This window comes from Callospermophilus lateralis, chromosome 3 (genome assembly GCF_048772815.1).
Source record: "Callospermophilus lateralis isolate mCalLat2 chromosome 3, mCalLat2.hap1, whole genome shotgun sequence".
In the NCBI taxonomy this organism is placed as follows: domain Eukaryota; kingdom Metazoa; phylum Chordata; class Mammalia; order Rodentia; family Sciuridae; genus Callospermophilus; species Callospermophilus lateralis.
Window position 1 is genome coordinate 65,590,941 of NC_135307.1, and position 16,745 is coordinate 65,607,685.

The 16,745-nt window shown below is 33.9% G+C and overlaps 1 protein-coding gene across 3 annotated transcripts in view; it reads right to left on the minus strand.

The window, feature by feature from the left end:
• Window positions 1-236: 236 nt before the first annotated feature.
• The window catches only part of Fut8 (fucosyltransferase 8), a 316,775-nt gene continuing 300,266 nt past the window's right edge, over window positions 237-16,745 (minus strand). For all 3 annotated transcript variants that reach the window (XM_076848320.2, XM_076848323.2, XM_076848321.2), the window contains 2 exons: window positions 10,017-10,167; window positions 237-1,249 (listed from right to left, as the gene is read on the minus strand). In XM_076848320.2, the coding sequence (XP_076704435.1) occupies window positions 932-1,249; window positions 10,017-10,167 (469 nt within the window). In that variant the 3' untranslated portion in view covers window positions 237-931. The remainder of the gene's footprint in view (window positions 1,250-10,016; window positions 10,168-16,745) is intronic.

The window sequence follows — 16,745 nt, forward strand, 5'->3', positions numbered from 1 at the left end:
AACAATGTCCAAAAGAAAGCTCCTAAAGAATGTTCTTAGCCACTGTAATGTGCACCAACTAAAATCAGTTTTCATTATTAAAATGGACCAATGTCTCTTTTAGTTAATATTTGATTATTGAATCAGAAACAATAAAGAAGCTGAAAAACAAAAAAACTCTATTTTATCATAGTTTTCTACTATAAAGCTGATCACCGCATCATCCAGTGATATAAAATTCTAGAAACTTTACAAAATTCTTTTTTAAAATTTATTTTTTGTTATCAAAGAGAATGTCCAGAGACATTGCGTACTAAAGAATTTGTTCATGGCATTGTTTTACAAAAGTTCCTAATGGAGAGTGAATATTTAATTTTCTGATGTATCCTTCACTTATTAATGATGACTTGGATGAACTGATGCAATTACTTAAAAAAAAAAATCCAGACAACCTTATAAAGGAAAAAAAAAATCCATTCTCATTCTGAATCTGTTGATTGGAGTGAATTCAGTGGTCACAACACCACCACTGGCTAAGAATAAACTTCTCCACAGTATGGAGCTATTCAGGTCTTCTTGGTAAGTCACACAGGTCTCTCAGATATAGGCACCATGTTTGAAGTCTCACATAAAATGTCTGTGTCACTTAAATTACACAATGTGGCAGTGTTTGTTTCATGGGGACATAATATTTATAGAAGGGGTAAAGTAGAAAACAATCTGTTTGCATGTTATATGTGAGTACATTATTGTACTGTGCATGGGTTTGAGGGCACTGCAGCCCTTGTTAAAGAGGAATTCCACCAATGAAGCATTTGTCAGTTCCTAGTTGCTCTTGGTGCCAATGGTATCTACCATTTAACCAATGTTGTTAGGTCAGGGCCTTCTTCATCTACTGCTTGGTTGAAATGGTTTGAACTGAGTTTGGTTGTTCATCTCTTACACCTGAGCTTTATTTCTCAGCCTCAGGATATGTGGGGTATTTGACAGTTTCGATTTTCTCTCGGACTTTGTAGGAGGGATAGAGGCCTGTTCTTCCCAGTTTTCTGTTGACACCTTTAGAATAGCCATCCCAATGATTTCCAGCCACCCCAATGATATCTCCAGGTTCCATGGGGATTTCTTCTTCAGTTCGAGGTTGGTGAGGATAAATGGCAATCTGGTTGTGGGCATTCTGGCCCCCAAAATAGTAGATGTCATCTAAAGAATGGAAGTTTGCAGAGGCATCAGGATGCAGTGTTTGCATGATTTCATAAGCAACTCGACAGACCTTGGAAAGAAATGGAAAAAAGTTTGTTAGTACAGTATATGAAAGTTCTCTTTCATAACAAACTGAAAGTCCTTGGCCAAACATGAACTCAAATACTGAGAGGGTTGAGAAGTAGTGGCTTTTAGTCAAAAGGTTTCAATCCATTTGCTATCAGATAATGGTATAAGTCATTCTTCATTTCTGGGCTTATATCTTTTTAAAGAATGTACACAAAAGATTATTACAAATTAAGGTGGGGGGAGCTATCTACATATCATGCAAAGTAATTTAAAAATATGAACCAGTTAATTTTAATAAGCATTTATTAAGAGTTACACAGTTATATAGGCTGGGCACTGATTAAAAAAATAAACAAAATGAGTAACCCAGAGTTTGTGCCTGGAAGAATTTAAGGTTTAGGATTAGGACTACAAATACTTAATATGAATACTGTTGTTCTTTTGCCTTTATTCCCTGTTTTCAATCCGACAAACTTCTCTGCTCAGAACTTTGTCTTGGAACCCTTTTCAATAGATTTTCTGCTCAGAACTTTGTCTTGGAACCCTTTTCAGTAGATTTTCATGTAATAGGTTAATCATCACTTCAACTTTTCAAATCATTACTTCAACTTTTCAAAGCATTCTCAAGTGAGCTAAAATACATCTGCCATTTATGTTCTATAGAGTTTTAAGTGTGTTGTTTATATAATAGCATTCTTGGGATGACATAAACTGAGCTAGCCTTTGAGGAAGATGCCTGACTAATGTAGCTTTAAGGCTATATTCTGTCCAAAGAATATATTCATTGTCCACTGAATGTAGATGAAATTCCACACTCTGAGCTTCCTTGAGCTTAATACTTGGTGACAGAGTTAAACTATAACTGTGACGTTAAACTATCTTCATAGAGGGATAACATTTTAAGGAATTAATAGACTCAGCATAAAGTAAATGGATTTCAGAAACTTTTCTAAGAATAGGTGATGACAGAAGAGAGAACCCTTTTCCTTTATACATGTTAAATTGAGAACTCAGCTTACATCAAATTTTCTTAAATCTGTAGCTATGGCCATCTCAGTTAATTAAGTTATTTTGTCCCTATTACCAATACTTTTGCATTTATTTAAAATGGTAATAATAATAATAATTATTATTATTATTATAATTAATCTGCTTAGTGAACAATTTTAGGACTACTCAGTAGTCTTTAAAACTGTGGCATTCATGAAGATCAAGAAACTGACAGGAGATACCGTATTTTGGGACAGTATTAGAGATTGAAAAAAGGGTCTCACATATGTTAGGCAAATGCTCTCCCACTAAGCCACACCCTAACCTGAGATATTTATTTACAACTGTTAGGGTCAAATGGAATCTGATTAGGTTAATCATCACTTCAACTTTCCAAAGAATCTGAATTTTAAGAACTTTCAAGAGGGGCAATTCTCAAATGCTAGATGTAAGCTGCAAATAAGATTAAGGTTAGAAATATTTTAAATTTTGTAAATATTAAAATATAAGGAATTTAAGTGATATGTTCAAGTTCTTGTGCTAGAATTTCAATTAGATTCAAGACAATTAAAATTTTGCATTCAAGTTGATTTCACTAACAAACTATTTACTGGGAATGTCATGATATAATTGGGATAAATGGTAGAATACTAAGACTAATAAATTAAGGATTTGGATTTGGAATTTTTAAACTTAGATTCAGCCAAAGGCATGCATGGAGCAAGCAAAATTATGTGGGAACTATGGAAAGGAAGAAACCAAATACATTAACCAGAGAAATTATAGTTTTTGCTTCATAACAACATTTCAGTGGTCCCACAACACTATATAATTGACATTATCTTAGTTTACATAAGTATACTCTGTGAAGTTTGCACAATAACAAAATCACTTAACGACATTTCTCAGAATGTATCCTCATCATTAAGTGACATACAACTGTAATTAAAACAAAGCAGCTATAATAACTGCTAACTACAATAATATCATAGAGGCTAACACTAGCTTTTGCTGTTAGTATAATCTGATGTAATTCTCTCAGTATCCCCATATAATTCTATCATTTTACTCATTTTACAGATAAGGGAACTTGAGGCATTTGTTCTGGGTCACACTACCCATTACGTGGAAGATTCAGGTTTGAACCAGGGCAGTTTGTGTATACTTATAATTGCTATATGTATTTTTTCTTGGAAATCTTTTTCTTCATGTTTATACCATAGCATCCAAAAGATATAATGTAAGATCAAGAACAGCCTTGGAAAAACCTGAGTGTCTTCCTTTAAAGTTATCTTCACCTACTCTTCTGTCGTTTCTAATCAGAAATGCAGGACCTTGTATTACTCTTAGGATGACCACAATCTCTACTGCAGCAATAAACCCTACATGGTTTCTCTTCTCCACTCATCAACGTCTTACTTTCATAAAATTTTTTCCTGTTTCACATCTTTTCCTTGCTTTCTTTTGACAATTATCCTAATAATTAGTTTGTGTTTTGGTATCAATAGTGTGTTAATCTTGGTGGGTACACATGTTTTCTTAAACCAAAGAAATAATTAATGGTCAAATTTCAGATACAGAGATTTCTGCAAAAACAAGTTGAATGCAGCTACACAAGGAGGTCCTTTATCTTCTTCATAATAATGGCCATAATGTTAGCAGCTGAGCTTAATGAGTACTAATTAGATTGCAAGCACTGTTCTGACAGTATATCCCTCCACCAACTCATTGAACTCTCACAACCAAGTGTGAGGAACTACTATTTATTCATATTTTATAGATAGAGAAAACTAAGCCACAGAAAGGAATTTTCCAAAAAATACAAAAGGAGCTAGCAAAGCCAGAGCCACAGTTAGAATTCTTTCTGGTTCTGGCATAAGTGCTCTCAATCACACAAGACACTGCCTTTGAATAAGCACTTAGAAGAGCGACTGCCACATAGTAGACACTCAATAAACATCTGCTGAGTGAATATTTCTCCATGTTATGCTGAATATTTTTCCAGTAGTGGAGATGCAAATCCATGGGTGATATTTCATCCTTAAGGTCCTCATACAATATTCTGAGTAAGTAATGATTGTCTATATCAATCATAGGGCAATTACTGCAAAGCAATAGAAAGATTACTATAGTGTTGATGTTTGCCTTTAATCACCTCTATACTTCCTCTCTGGACTTTACGAACTCAATCATGTGGCAGGTAAATGAAAGCTTACAGCTGATGCCAACACTCAGGTTTAGTACATGCCAGATTGCATGACAGAGAGAACAGTCTACGGTTTGCAAAGCAATGCCTGGCTACATGTTGTTTTATTCATTCTGGGTTGACATGATGCTATATCATTTTTTTCCTTTATGCCAGGTGTATTCAAAATCCTTCCATATTAATATCTAAATGCAGCAATAAGAAAAATCAAGTGTTATTATCCCCATTTTACTGATTAAGAAACCAAGCATAGAGGGGTTATGATCACATATCGCTCAAAAGTAGAAAGAGGTAAGACCACGATTCAACTTCAAACAGTCTGTCCTTAAGAGTCCGTAGCCAATATGCTCTGTTAGCTTCTATGTGCCCTGCTGGGAATAGTAACTCAACACTTAGCCTGCTGCTGCCTACGTTCTCTAGGTCTGGGAGGGATGTTTGTAATAAATTAACTGGGCATTCTTAATTTCACAGTTGATCATGTCTTCCTTGAAACACTTCACTGGTCCACATTCTCTGGTTTTCCTCCCACCTCACTGGCTGCCCTTCTCAGTCTCATTTCTGACCTCTCTTCTCAACATCTTGTTGCTCAAGATAAAAATCCTTGGAGTCTTGCTGACGTCCTCTTTCTTTCAGGTGTACTCTTTTTTTAAAAAAAAATTGTTCTTATTAGTTATACATGTTAGTATAATGCATTAATACACTACTAAGCACACAATAGTGGCTAACAGCAAAAATCCTGCCAAAGGATAAAATACAGATATGACTATATTTTAAAAACCAAACAAGAATAGGGGACAGGAGTCTGTCAGTCTGAATTTTGTTCCTTAATAATAGCCAGCTAAGTTTGCATGAGCCTCCAAAGGTTTCTCAGAGCAGAAGGGACCCCGTTTTTGTTAAAATGGACAAGTTTTTTGTTTTGTTTTGTTTTTGTTAAAAGTACTGGGTGATGCTGGGAGATCTGTATACTTTTCCTATGCACTACTTAGTTTTGCTATGCAAATAGAGAGGAAGACGAGGGTCTTTCCTACATTGCAGGAATGGCCAAAATCAATGCAATAAAGGCCACCTAGCACCATTTTCAGCACTGCAAGCTACAGTCCAGGATGAAGCAAGGTGTACTTCTTGTCTTCTGCTCTGGGAGGTAGGTGCAGAGCTCACACTGTGGGCTTTTGTCCTGTGTTGCTCCATGGTACATTCAACAGTTATTTACTATTGTCTCATGAGTTACACCTTGATGGAAATTTCTATCCAGAACCAAATATCTGGAAAAAAGCTAATGTAGTTCTTGATTTTGTCATCTGGGCCTTCCAAAATCTGATGCAATGTATAATGAGGCCTGTTTTGTGTGGATTTAAAATTAAAGAGGGCTATGAGTGTGCTGTAAAAACTGCCAAGTTGTAGTGTCAAAGGAGAAAAATAATAATCTTTTTTTTTAAGAAAAATAATAATCTTGTCCTCTAGTGATTCTTAAAGACGAAACTACTGAGCAGCATCCACTGCTCATTAAACAACATTAGCTTTAAAAATGTTAAAATCTTTAAAGTGAACATCCAAAACCATTTGGTGAATCAGATTCCAGAGTAATTTTGTCTATCTACAACTAGTACTCTTATTTCTCCATTATAATTTGTTTCAGATTTAAGATAGGTTCATCAATAAGAAAAATAGATGCTTTGGGGATAGGTATTTTCCAGTAACATAATAAAATTAGCATACTTGGTAGAATAGTTTAGAATGTGACAATGCTGCTTTCAAAATTCACTAGATGCTAATATTGCCTCTAATTATCATATTAAATCCTGAGGACAGTACTCTTCAGTTTATGAGGTTTGGGGGACAAACTTGTCTTTGAGAAACAGTTTGGATGATTCAGAAACTAAGAGCAAAAATGGTAACAAAATTAGAGAGTAGAGACATATTGTTGGATTTTTAAAACTTTTCATTTAAGGAGACAGAAAATTCCCAGACCTCACTTGAGGAGATAAAACAGAAAGATCAGAAACTGAGGGGGATGGATCTAAAACCTTATGAGTAATCCTGCTTAAGATGCCGTGACACTTAGCCTGTAGGTTTTCAAAAAGCTCATGGTCAAAAGATCAATTCTTTCTCGCTGATATGTAGTATAAAATTTCTCAAAAGACAGCACATAGGAGATAGAAATTAATATGCTGAATGTTACTGGTTACTCTTTTCATAAAGAATTGCTTACCATATGATAACTGAGTGGGGCCTAAGCATTATTCACAACCACATCAATCACATGTTTCATGCTCCTTTTAAAATGTGAGAGCACATAGTGTAAAATAGAACCATGTATAAAAGATCTGCTAAAGTCAATACCATTGAGTCTAACAGGCAAAGGTATTCCTACAAAACACACACACACACACACACTTCTTGGTTCTTTACAAGTGATTAACATTTTTTTTGGGGGGGGTAATACTGGGGGTTGAAACTACAGGCATTCTACCATTGAGCTATATCCCCAGCCCTTTTAATTATTTTTTATTTTGAGAAAGGTTTTAAAATTGCTCATGTCTTGAACTTGCAATCTTTCTGCCTCAGCCTCCCAAGTTGCTGGGATTACCGGTGTATGCCACTGCATTTGGCAGTAATACTTTAGCTATATATAATAACATTTCAGTCCTCTTTTCAGTAAGTTTTAAATAAACTTGTTAGCCCTCACAAAACTTTATGAGGTAATTACTACTCTATATTATTATTATTATTATTATTATTGTTGTTGTTGTTGTTGTTGTTAAGCGTGAAAACAAAATATCAACAGTTAGAGATAGGGTAAGTAATTTGTTTAAGGCTGCTGAGCCACTATGTGATCAAAGCTGAACTTAAATCCAGAGAGTCTGCCTGCAGAACCTATGTTGTCTTGTTGTTCTCTGTCTAGTGAAGTCAGTGACTTGGCATTTTGATCTACTCAGTAACTTTTTCTCATGACCTATTGGTGATGATGAGCCATTTCTGGGGCATTTTTCAAATGATTCCAATTTTAGTTTATGGCAAGGGAACTTCTAAATCCAGTAACCAATTTTGTTATCACTGCAAAAATACTAAATTGTACTAAATAGCTCTATATTTAAAAATATCTGCAAGAAACATTGAGTTGCAAAGAATCAAGGAGGGGGGGCAACCAAACAAAAACTAACCAATCAACCAAACAAACAAAAAATATAAAACACTGAGGTACAAGTAAGTCCAGAGATTTATCATTGAATCTGCAATCATTCCACATTCTTAAATGCTACAGCTGTTAATCATCAAATAAGCTATGTGATAATGGGAGTGATCACATTTGGCAACTTGCCATTTGACATATAAATAAAAGGTACCATCACTGTTAAACTTTTATTCTGAACCCAACATAAAGTATTTTGAGGTATTCAAGTCCATTTGGGGGTACAAAATATTGTTTGAGTTTTGCTTTTGAGCAAATGTGCAGAAATTATTTGGGGCAAACTCTATCAAGAGTTTTTTGGAGTAATATATAAAAAATTCATTCCTTTGGATACAAAAAATTCTTTCAGCACCAGTTCTTCATATGAATGCTTTTCTAGACTCAAAGTCTGAACGCAATGAGGTTGATATTATGTATAAAGTAGAGCAAAGCAGTATAATTTCTCCTAAAGACCAGACAAATTCTATCATCATGAAGTGACATCAACATCCTGATTCCTGGGTCAAAGGTACAGTAATGAGAACCAGAAATTCTAAAGCAGATATTTAAGGGGGGAGAACAGAAAAAAAGAAAAGGAATCTTCTTTCCATTCTAGAATAAGCATAATGATATTCCTAGGAAGTGCTAGAAGGAAGAAAGCAAAGCATTGAGCTGTAAGTCTTGGAGCCTGTCAACATGTAAGGATGGTAAACAATCAGACATATATATTTGAGTTTTATGTCTAGAACAGTGGTTCTCAATCAAGGCAATTTTGGTCCCTAGCGGACATCTGGTAATGTCTAGAGACATTTTTGGTTGTCACAACTTAGGTTAGAGATGCTACCGACCAAGGCTGCTGTTAAATATCCTACAATGCACAGTATAGCTCTTCAGAACAAAGAATTAACTAGCTCCCAGTGCCAGTAGTGCCTAGGTTGAGAAACCCAGAACAGACTTCAGGCAGGCCTAAAATCTAGACCTTCAGGGAAAGTGGTACAACTGGGAAAGTGACTCTTGATTCACTCACTCTAATAATAAGCATCAGTTGTGTGTAGAGGTCTTCACTAGCTATAGGAACCTGTGTATCAGGTAGATACATAGCTGGATTCTCAAAAACAGTTGGGAGGGACTAAACAGATACACCCACCTGACTCCTGCCATGAGAAAGGGCAGGGCGCTTCTTAAAGACAGACCCCCCCCCCATATTAGGGAGAAATATCAACAGTGGGTGCCTTCATAGGAACTTGAAGACAAAAGTAAGTTTTCTCTCTGATAAGGATTGTTGCTATATGACTCCTATTTTGCATAGCTATTCACAAAACAATAGCAGTTGTATTCTTTCATATTGAAGAAACCTGTAACCTTTGCTTGTTTAAGTATTTTTTCCAAAAAATCATGTGACAATGTGCACTGTTATGTAATAAAAAAACTTGTCATTTCTTTATTCCCTCTGAAATATATTTCCATGGAAATGTCATTTTTATTTTTTCACACTTTTTCAGCATTTAAACATATATTTATCTTATACTAATTTATATTTTTAAGTAATTATTCTTAGTTGATTCATGTGAATATTTTGATTCTGAATGAGGATGAGACTATATCTTCCATCTCCTTTGAAATCCTCTCTGCACCTAATATAACTATGAGCACAAACAGTCATTTAACAGCTGGTTAAAAGAACTAACCAAAAATATGTGTATAATGAGAAAGGAGAATAAAAAATAAAAACACCAATAAACATTGTTATATTTATATTCCACAGGGTATATAAGGCTGATTGGACCACTCACAAAAACACACACACCAAACTCAAAACCTATAATCATATGAAACAATTAAACTGAAAGAATGATTTTGATATTGTATTTCTTAAATTTAATGTATAGTTTCTTGCTAAGTAGAAATGTAATAGGGTCTGAAAAGAAACTACATTTACTCTTTCTTCTTTTCTATAAAGAGACATAATGAGACAAATATAATACAATATAATGAGACAAAATGCTGAGCACTTAAGCCTCTTAGTATCAGTGCACTGATGAGTTGACATGGATAGATTCTAGTTATATATTGAAAGTATACAAAATCAGAAAGTATTAAGTAAGCTTAATTACTTGCTGTTTGTGTTACATGCTATAAACAAGGCAGGTACTTTAAAACTTCCAGGGGAGATGTATTCAACCATTGCTTGCAAACAACTAAATATTCAAAGTCCTCAAATAGCTATTTTGTGGAATCTCTTCATTCTTTCACAAAACATATCATTACTAAATATAAGGATAACTGTACCTGAGTCATGATAACTAACATTAAAAACACAGACACATAAACAATAATTGTCCTGAACACGATATTGATGAGGAAAAGTTTTTGGTCATTTAAACATGTCTTACTGCCACCTACCTGGGATGAAAAAGTACACACTAGGAAGTCTGCCTGGGAGAGAAAATGTATATCCAGGATCACACCCCGAAGTGAATTTTCTGTATATCGATTGTGCAGTCCAGCTGACCAAGAAATAGAGTTATCACTAATAAATTCATAATTGGGATACCTGAAAAAAGAAAGAAATTTATGCATGTTTACTGAAATCACAGTATCCTATAAAGGGAGGATTGGTCCTTTGATTAAGAACCCTTCTCTTTCTAATAGAGAGGAGAGTTTTAATTAAAACATTCAATGGAATAGTTGGTGAGGCACCTGTGGATCCATTAGTAAGACAGAAGACATTTTGAATGTTCTATATATTAAGTATTATTGGTACATCATATAACACACATACATACACATCAAAATGTCCTTTATCAATTCATGGAAGAGTTGAAAACTAAAAGTTCATTATTGTTTGTAATGAAGGCCCTTCTAAGAGTTTATTCAAGCTGTTTTCATATTTGGTCACTGAATTTTTCCTTTAGACTGTAACTATCATGATAAAATTTCATTTAAGTTTTCATTTATGATAATTCAGATTTGAGTGAAAATTTGATATTATAAGCAAATAATTAAAAGAATTAAAAAATAACTATTTAAAATTTTGTGAGAATAAACAGTCTCCTCTAATGCCCATCCTTTTTTAATAAATCTATTTAAACAATATGGTAATAGAAACCATCCTAATGAATTTATGAAAGCAAATTCCTTTAATACATTAGTGGTCTTACTTAAGATAGGGTATGTGTTTAAAAATATTAAAACAGGCTGTTTAAAAAGTCTACCACATGTTCAAATGACTCCACTCTGAATTAGAGTTTTAACTGTACTCTAGTGAATTAGTGTCTTAGTGCATGAGACAGATCTTCAGAATTAAGTTATAAACCTTGTATAGTTGTGTGAAAAGGGGATAGTAAGTGTTCATACATAATTTCTTAAGAATTAATACATTAAGTGATGTGAAGCACTTAGAAGAGTACCTGACATGTAGTAAATGCTCAATAAATATTGGGGATAGTTATTAAATAGTGTTCTTTATTTATTTAGATCTCTGCTCAATATTACCTCATCAATGAGGAGTTTGGAAGTTCTGGACCTTTTTATCTGCTTAGTTTTTCTCCATAGCTCTTATTGTCAACTGACATAATATCTATTTACTATTTGTTTACTGTCTGCATCCATTCATTCCCCACCTCCATCATCTCTAATTGGAATATATGTTCTATAAAAGGAGGCATTTCATTTGTTCTGGTCACTGTATTCTTTTCAGCACCTAGAAGAGAATCTGGAATATAACAGGAGGATGGAAGAGTATTTCTTGAAAGAATAATAATTCTTATGTTAGAAATAGAAACATCAAGAGTTAGTTTATATGTCTGACTTCCAAACAATATTTCCCAAATGTTAGGACCATGACTTATTTTTCTTTGCATCAAAGTACCTGGCATTCTGAACAATGTTGTGTGCATAACTACATGAATAGTTGAGTGATACCTTTGTGTGGGACTTTATCTTAACTCCCTAACAGCTGCTTCAGACTTCTCTTCATTTTGTGGCCACCAAGGAGCTCCTCCTCATTGCCTCCTAATATTAATTATAAAGGCAAAGTGAGCACTGTTTCAGGCTGATTCTGTGTTCAGATCTATTTGTCTTATTATTTTTGACATTTTGCCCTCCTCAGTTCAGAATCAGGGAAATGAAGAAAATGTCACATTTGTTCTAAAAAGAAAACAACCAGAAATACTTTTAATATGACCCTTGTGGAGCTATATACCCAGGCAGTGGGCAGAAACAGTAACGAATATACATATGAAAATGCTGAAGGAGAAAAGAGGAGGTGAACTGATAGAACCAGTTCAGGTTTTATCCATGAATAAAGACTACTTTGTCAGCATGGTTTGGGGGCTCAGGGAAACAAAGAAAGGAATAATTCAGTTACTGAGAAGTGACACAAACATTAATGGACTTCCTAACTTAAAGGGAACTCTTTAGAATTAAACCAAAAGGACTTTATATATAAAAGATAGCATTATGAAGGATACTAAGAGTAGAAAAAAATAAAGTAAATAATGGGAAAAGACTTTTCTGCACAAATATGCTACTTGTCTTCAAATATGTCAGCAGAGGGATTTTCCTATCTTGAGATTTCAGAGATTGGTAATGATAAAAATAAGTTTTTTTCTTTTTCCACATTATAGAAACTTATTTTTATATCCCCCACAAAGGACTAGCCTGGAGTTATAAACTAATATCAAATTTTCATTTCTGAAATCTTTCTTTAGACTGAAGGAGATACTAATCTTTGTGATATCTGGTATAGGACTCCTTCAGGACACTTCTTTAACCATGCTGTAATTATTTATTACATGTATGTATTGTCTTTCAGTTAGATATTCTCTAGAAAAAGAAATCATATATTATCTTTTATTTGTCTTTGCATTTGTATTCCCAGTGCCCTGTACTGTATGTATCTTGCATGGAATTCAATAAAATAATAAACAAATATAATACTCATATAGCTTCTTCATTTCACAGGGCAACCAAACACTTAGCAAAAACTTTTAAACATAGTTCTTGCCTCTATTCATTTCAATGTACTTAACTTTAGAAAAATCTTGTTCAGAATTTTTGATAAAGAACAAACTAAATAACTGAGGTTTTTTTTCCCCAGTGTTAGGGATTGAACCAGGGCCTTGTACATGCTGGGCCAGTACTTTACTAATGAGTTATACCCCCAACCCTACTTGGGAGGTTTTAAAGGCCATTTATCTTCCTGTTTTATCTCTATTCCCAATTTCCACAATCTTTGAAAACAATATTGGATAGACAAGTTTAATAGCTCTTATTTCTTTAACTGCCAATGATTCTATAATTCGAACACTCTGGTAGTGAATTATTTAAGGGATATTGCTTGCCACATTAGTAATGAGTGACACAGTTACTGGGATGCCTATGCTAAGATCTTGTGGATGAAATCAGTCTGAACCTAGAGAAACACGAGGTATAAAACCATTGCAGCAAGGAATAACTACACACAGAAGCTATGTGTATAAAGCTAATCTTGACTCCTCTTTTAAAGGATAAGCTACCCAGAAAATGGCTTCACCTTTTATTGTGCAAAGCCTATGCATCGTTTAAGTTTAATTCTTCATCTCTGTTCACTCTTGAAACATAGAAGTCTCATTACAATGATTACCTTGGACATAACATCTCTTGCAAGGTTAATTCATGCTTTCGATTTCCTAAAACAATGCAGAGGTTCTGAGATTTGCTTAAGTATCAAACCAACTATGAAAGGTTGAAAGCAGAATTGATTCAGAGTTGAAAAACATTTAAGTAAAAGAATGAAGGAAAGAAATATCTTTTAAATTCCCGAGAATACTTTTGAAATGACTTAAAAATTAAAATGAAAGGATTTTCTAAAAGTAAAAACTTATGCATAAAATGTTACCACTACACTTAGAATATGGAGAAAACTGCTGCCTAAACTACCACAGGAAGAGAAGTTATAGTTACAGACTAAAATGAGGAAATTCAAGTTTTACTGTTTCTATAGTCCATGTAGATACTGCTAACTGTAATAAAAGAGTTGTTTGGTATAAAAATGTCATGTTGTGGGCTGGGGATGTGGCTCAAGCAGTAGTGCGCTCGCCTGGCATGCGTGGGGCCCAGGTTCGATCCTCAGCACCACATACAAAGATGTTGTGTCCGCCGAAAACTAAAAAATAAATATTAAAAATTCTCTCTCTCTCTCTTTAAAAAAAATGCCATGTTGTGGTACTGGATTAAGGCAATAAAATATATCATTTTATTTAAATACTTCAAAGTCTAGAAATATAGCTTAAGGAAATAATAAAATAATTATTGCTTATTGTGTCATTATTTATAAAAGTAAAAACTGAAAATAATCTGTCTAATGTTAGGGAAATGCTTGGTCACGTAAGTACCAGTGATCCACACAGTGGATGTTTATAATTCACACTCAGGAAACACAATGACTGAAAGTGAAGGAATGCAAAAAGATATTGCATGCAAATGGAAACCAAAAGAAAGCAGCAGCCTCTATACTTATATCAGACAAAAGAGGCTGTAAGTCAAAAACTATAAAAAGAGAAAAAAAATCACTATATAATAACAAAAGGGATCAATTCTCAAGAAATTATAACAATTGTAAATATATACGCACATACCACTAGAGAGCCTAAATACACAAAAACAAAAAAGAGGAGACATTACAACTGACACCACAGAAATACAAAGGAGTACAAGAGGTTACTATGAAGAAGCATACCCCACCAAATTGTATAGCCATGAAGAAATGGATAAATTTCTAGAAACATGCCCACCTATACTGAGTCAGGAAGGTACAGAAAATCTAAACAGAATAATAAGTAAAGAGATAAAATAAGTTAAAAAAAATCTCTCCTTTAAAGAACAGCCTGTGACTGGACGGCTTCACTGCTGAATTCTACCAAACATTTAAAGAACTAATACCAACCCATCTCAAACTCCTCCCAAAAATTGAAGAGGAGAAAATCCTCATTTTCATTGAGGATGAAAAAAAATCCTCAACAAAATACTACAAACTGAATTCCATAGCACATTAAAAAGATCATTTATCATGATCAAATGAGATTTATCCTAGGAATGCGAGGATAATTTAACATACATAAATCAATAAATGTGATATACTGTACTGACAGAATAAATACCAAAAAAATACATGATTTTCTCAACAGATGCAGAAAATGCTCTTGACAAAATTCAACATTTGTTCCTGATAAAAAAATAGGTATAGAAGAAATATATCTACACATAGATGTTGATGCTTACCACATCTATTCAACATAGTACTAGCAGTACAAGCCAGAATAATTAGATAAGAAATAGAAGGCATCAATATAAAAAAAGGAGTGAAATTATCAGTTTGCTGTTGATATGCGTGCGCACACACACATCCTTAAAACTCCATCAAAAATCTCTTAGAAATGATAAATTCAGTGAAGTTTCAGATCACAAAATCTGAATACAAAAAAGGTAGCATTTCTATATACTAGCAACAAACTAACCAACAAAGTAATTAAGAAAATAATCCTATTATAACAGCAACAAATAAAATAAAATACTTAGGAGTAAATTTAACCAAGGAGGTAGAAGACCTGTGTATTAAAGACTGTAAAACATTGATGAAGGAAACTGAAGAATACACACAAAAAAATGAAACATACAGCCCATGTCCATGAATTGGAAGAATTAACATTGTTAAAATGCTCATACTATTCAAAGTAATTTACAGATTCAATGCAATTTCTATCAGAATTCCAATGTTATTTTTCACAGAGAGAGAGAAAAAAAACAACCCTACAATTTGTATTGGACCATAAAAGATCCCAAATAACCAAAGAAATCTTGAGCAAAAACTCCACAAAATTGGAAGAATTACACTCCCAGATTTCCAAACGATTACAAAGCTATTGTAATCAAAACAGTCTATTGTAATAAAATAGGCTTTGCTTCCTGGTAGTCATGTCCTGGGCTGCTTTTCTCCACCACATCCTTCCACCATGATGTTCTGCTGACCTTGGGCACACAGCAATGGAGTAGGCTGTCCATTGCCTGAGACCTCTGAAACTGTGAACCAAATAATCTTCTTCCCCTCTAACAAACAAACAACCCCCTCCACACACACAAAAAGCCCCTAAACAAGACCCAGCATGTTTCTAGCATAAAACAGACACAATGACCAATAAATGGGACTACAAACCCCAAAATGAATCAAAGTATTTATGGTCTCTTGATTTTCACCAAAGATATCAAGAATATACAATGAGGAAAGGCCAGTCTATCAATTAATGTTGTTGGGAAAACTGGATGTCCACATATAGAACTAAAACTTAGTCCTCTAAATCTAATAGAATGAAGACAGATCTTCATCTCACATCATATGCAAAAAAAAAAAAAAATGTAAAATCAAAAACTTAAAAACCATTAGAATAAAACAAACAAAACCCAGCTCTATGTCATTGATGGGGCAATTGTTTCTTGGATAGGACTTTAAAAGCATAAGCCACAAAAGCAAAAATACACAAATGGGATTATGTCAAATTTAAATGATTTTGCATAGCAAAAGAAATAATTAACAGAGTGAATGAAGAGACAACCAAGAGATTTGGAAAACTATTTGTAAACTATACATCTGATAAGGGGTTAATCTCCAAAATATAAAATAGTGGGAAAATAATCTGATTAAAAGATAGCCATGGGGGCTGAGGTTAGGGATATGTGGATATAGCTCAGTTGAACAGATCTTGCCTGGCACGTATAAGGTCCTGGGTTTAATCCTCAGGACCACATTAAAAAAAAAAAAAAAAAAAGAAAGAAAGAAAGAAAGTAAATAGTATGAGGATCTAAACAGACATTTCTTAAAATAAGTGGTGCAAATGGCCAATAGATATGTGAAAAAATGTTTAACATCTCTGATCATCAGAAAAATGCAAACTAAAATCATAATGAGATATCACTTCACACCTAGAAGGATGATTATAACCAAGAAAATAAAGGATAACAAGTGCTGTCAAGGATATGGAGAACATTTCAGCATTATTTACAGTAGTCAAGATATGAAAGCAACTTAAATGTTCATCAGTAATGTGATACATACATACATACACACACACACACACACACACAGAGACACACACA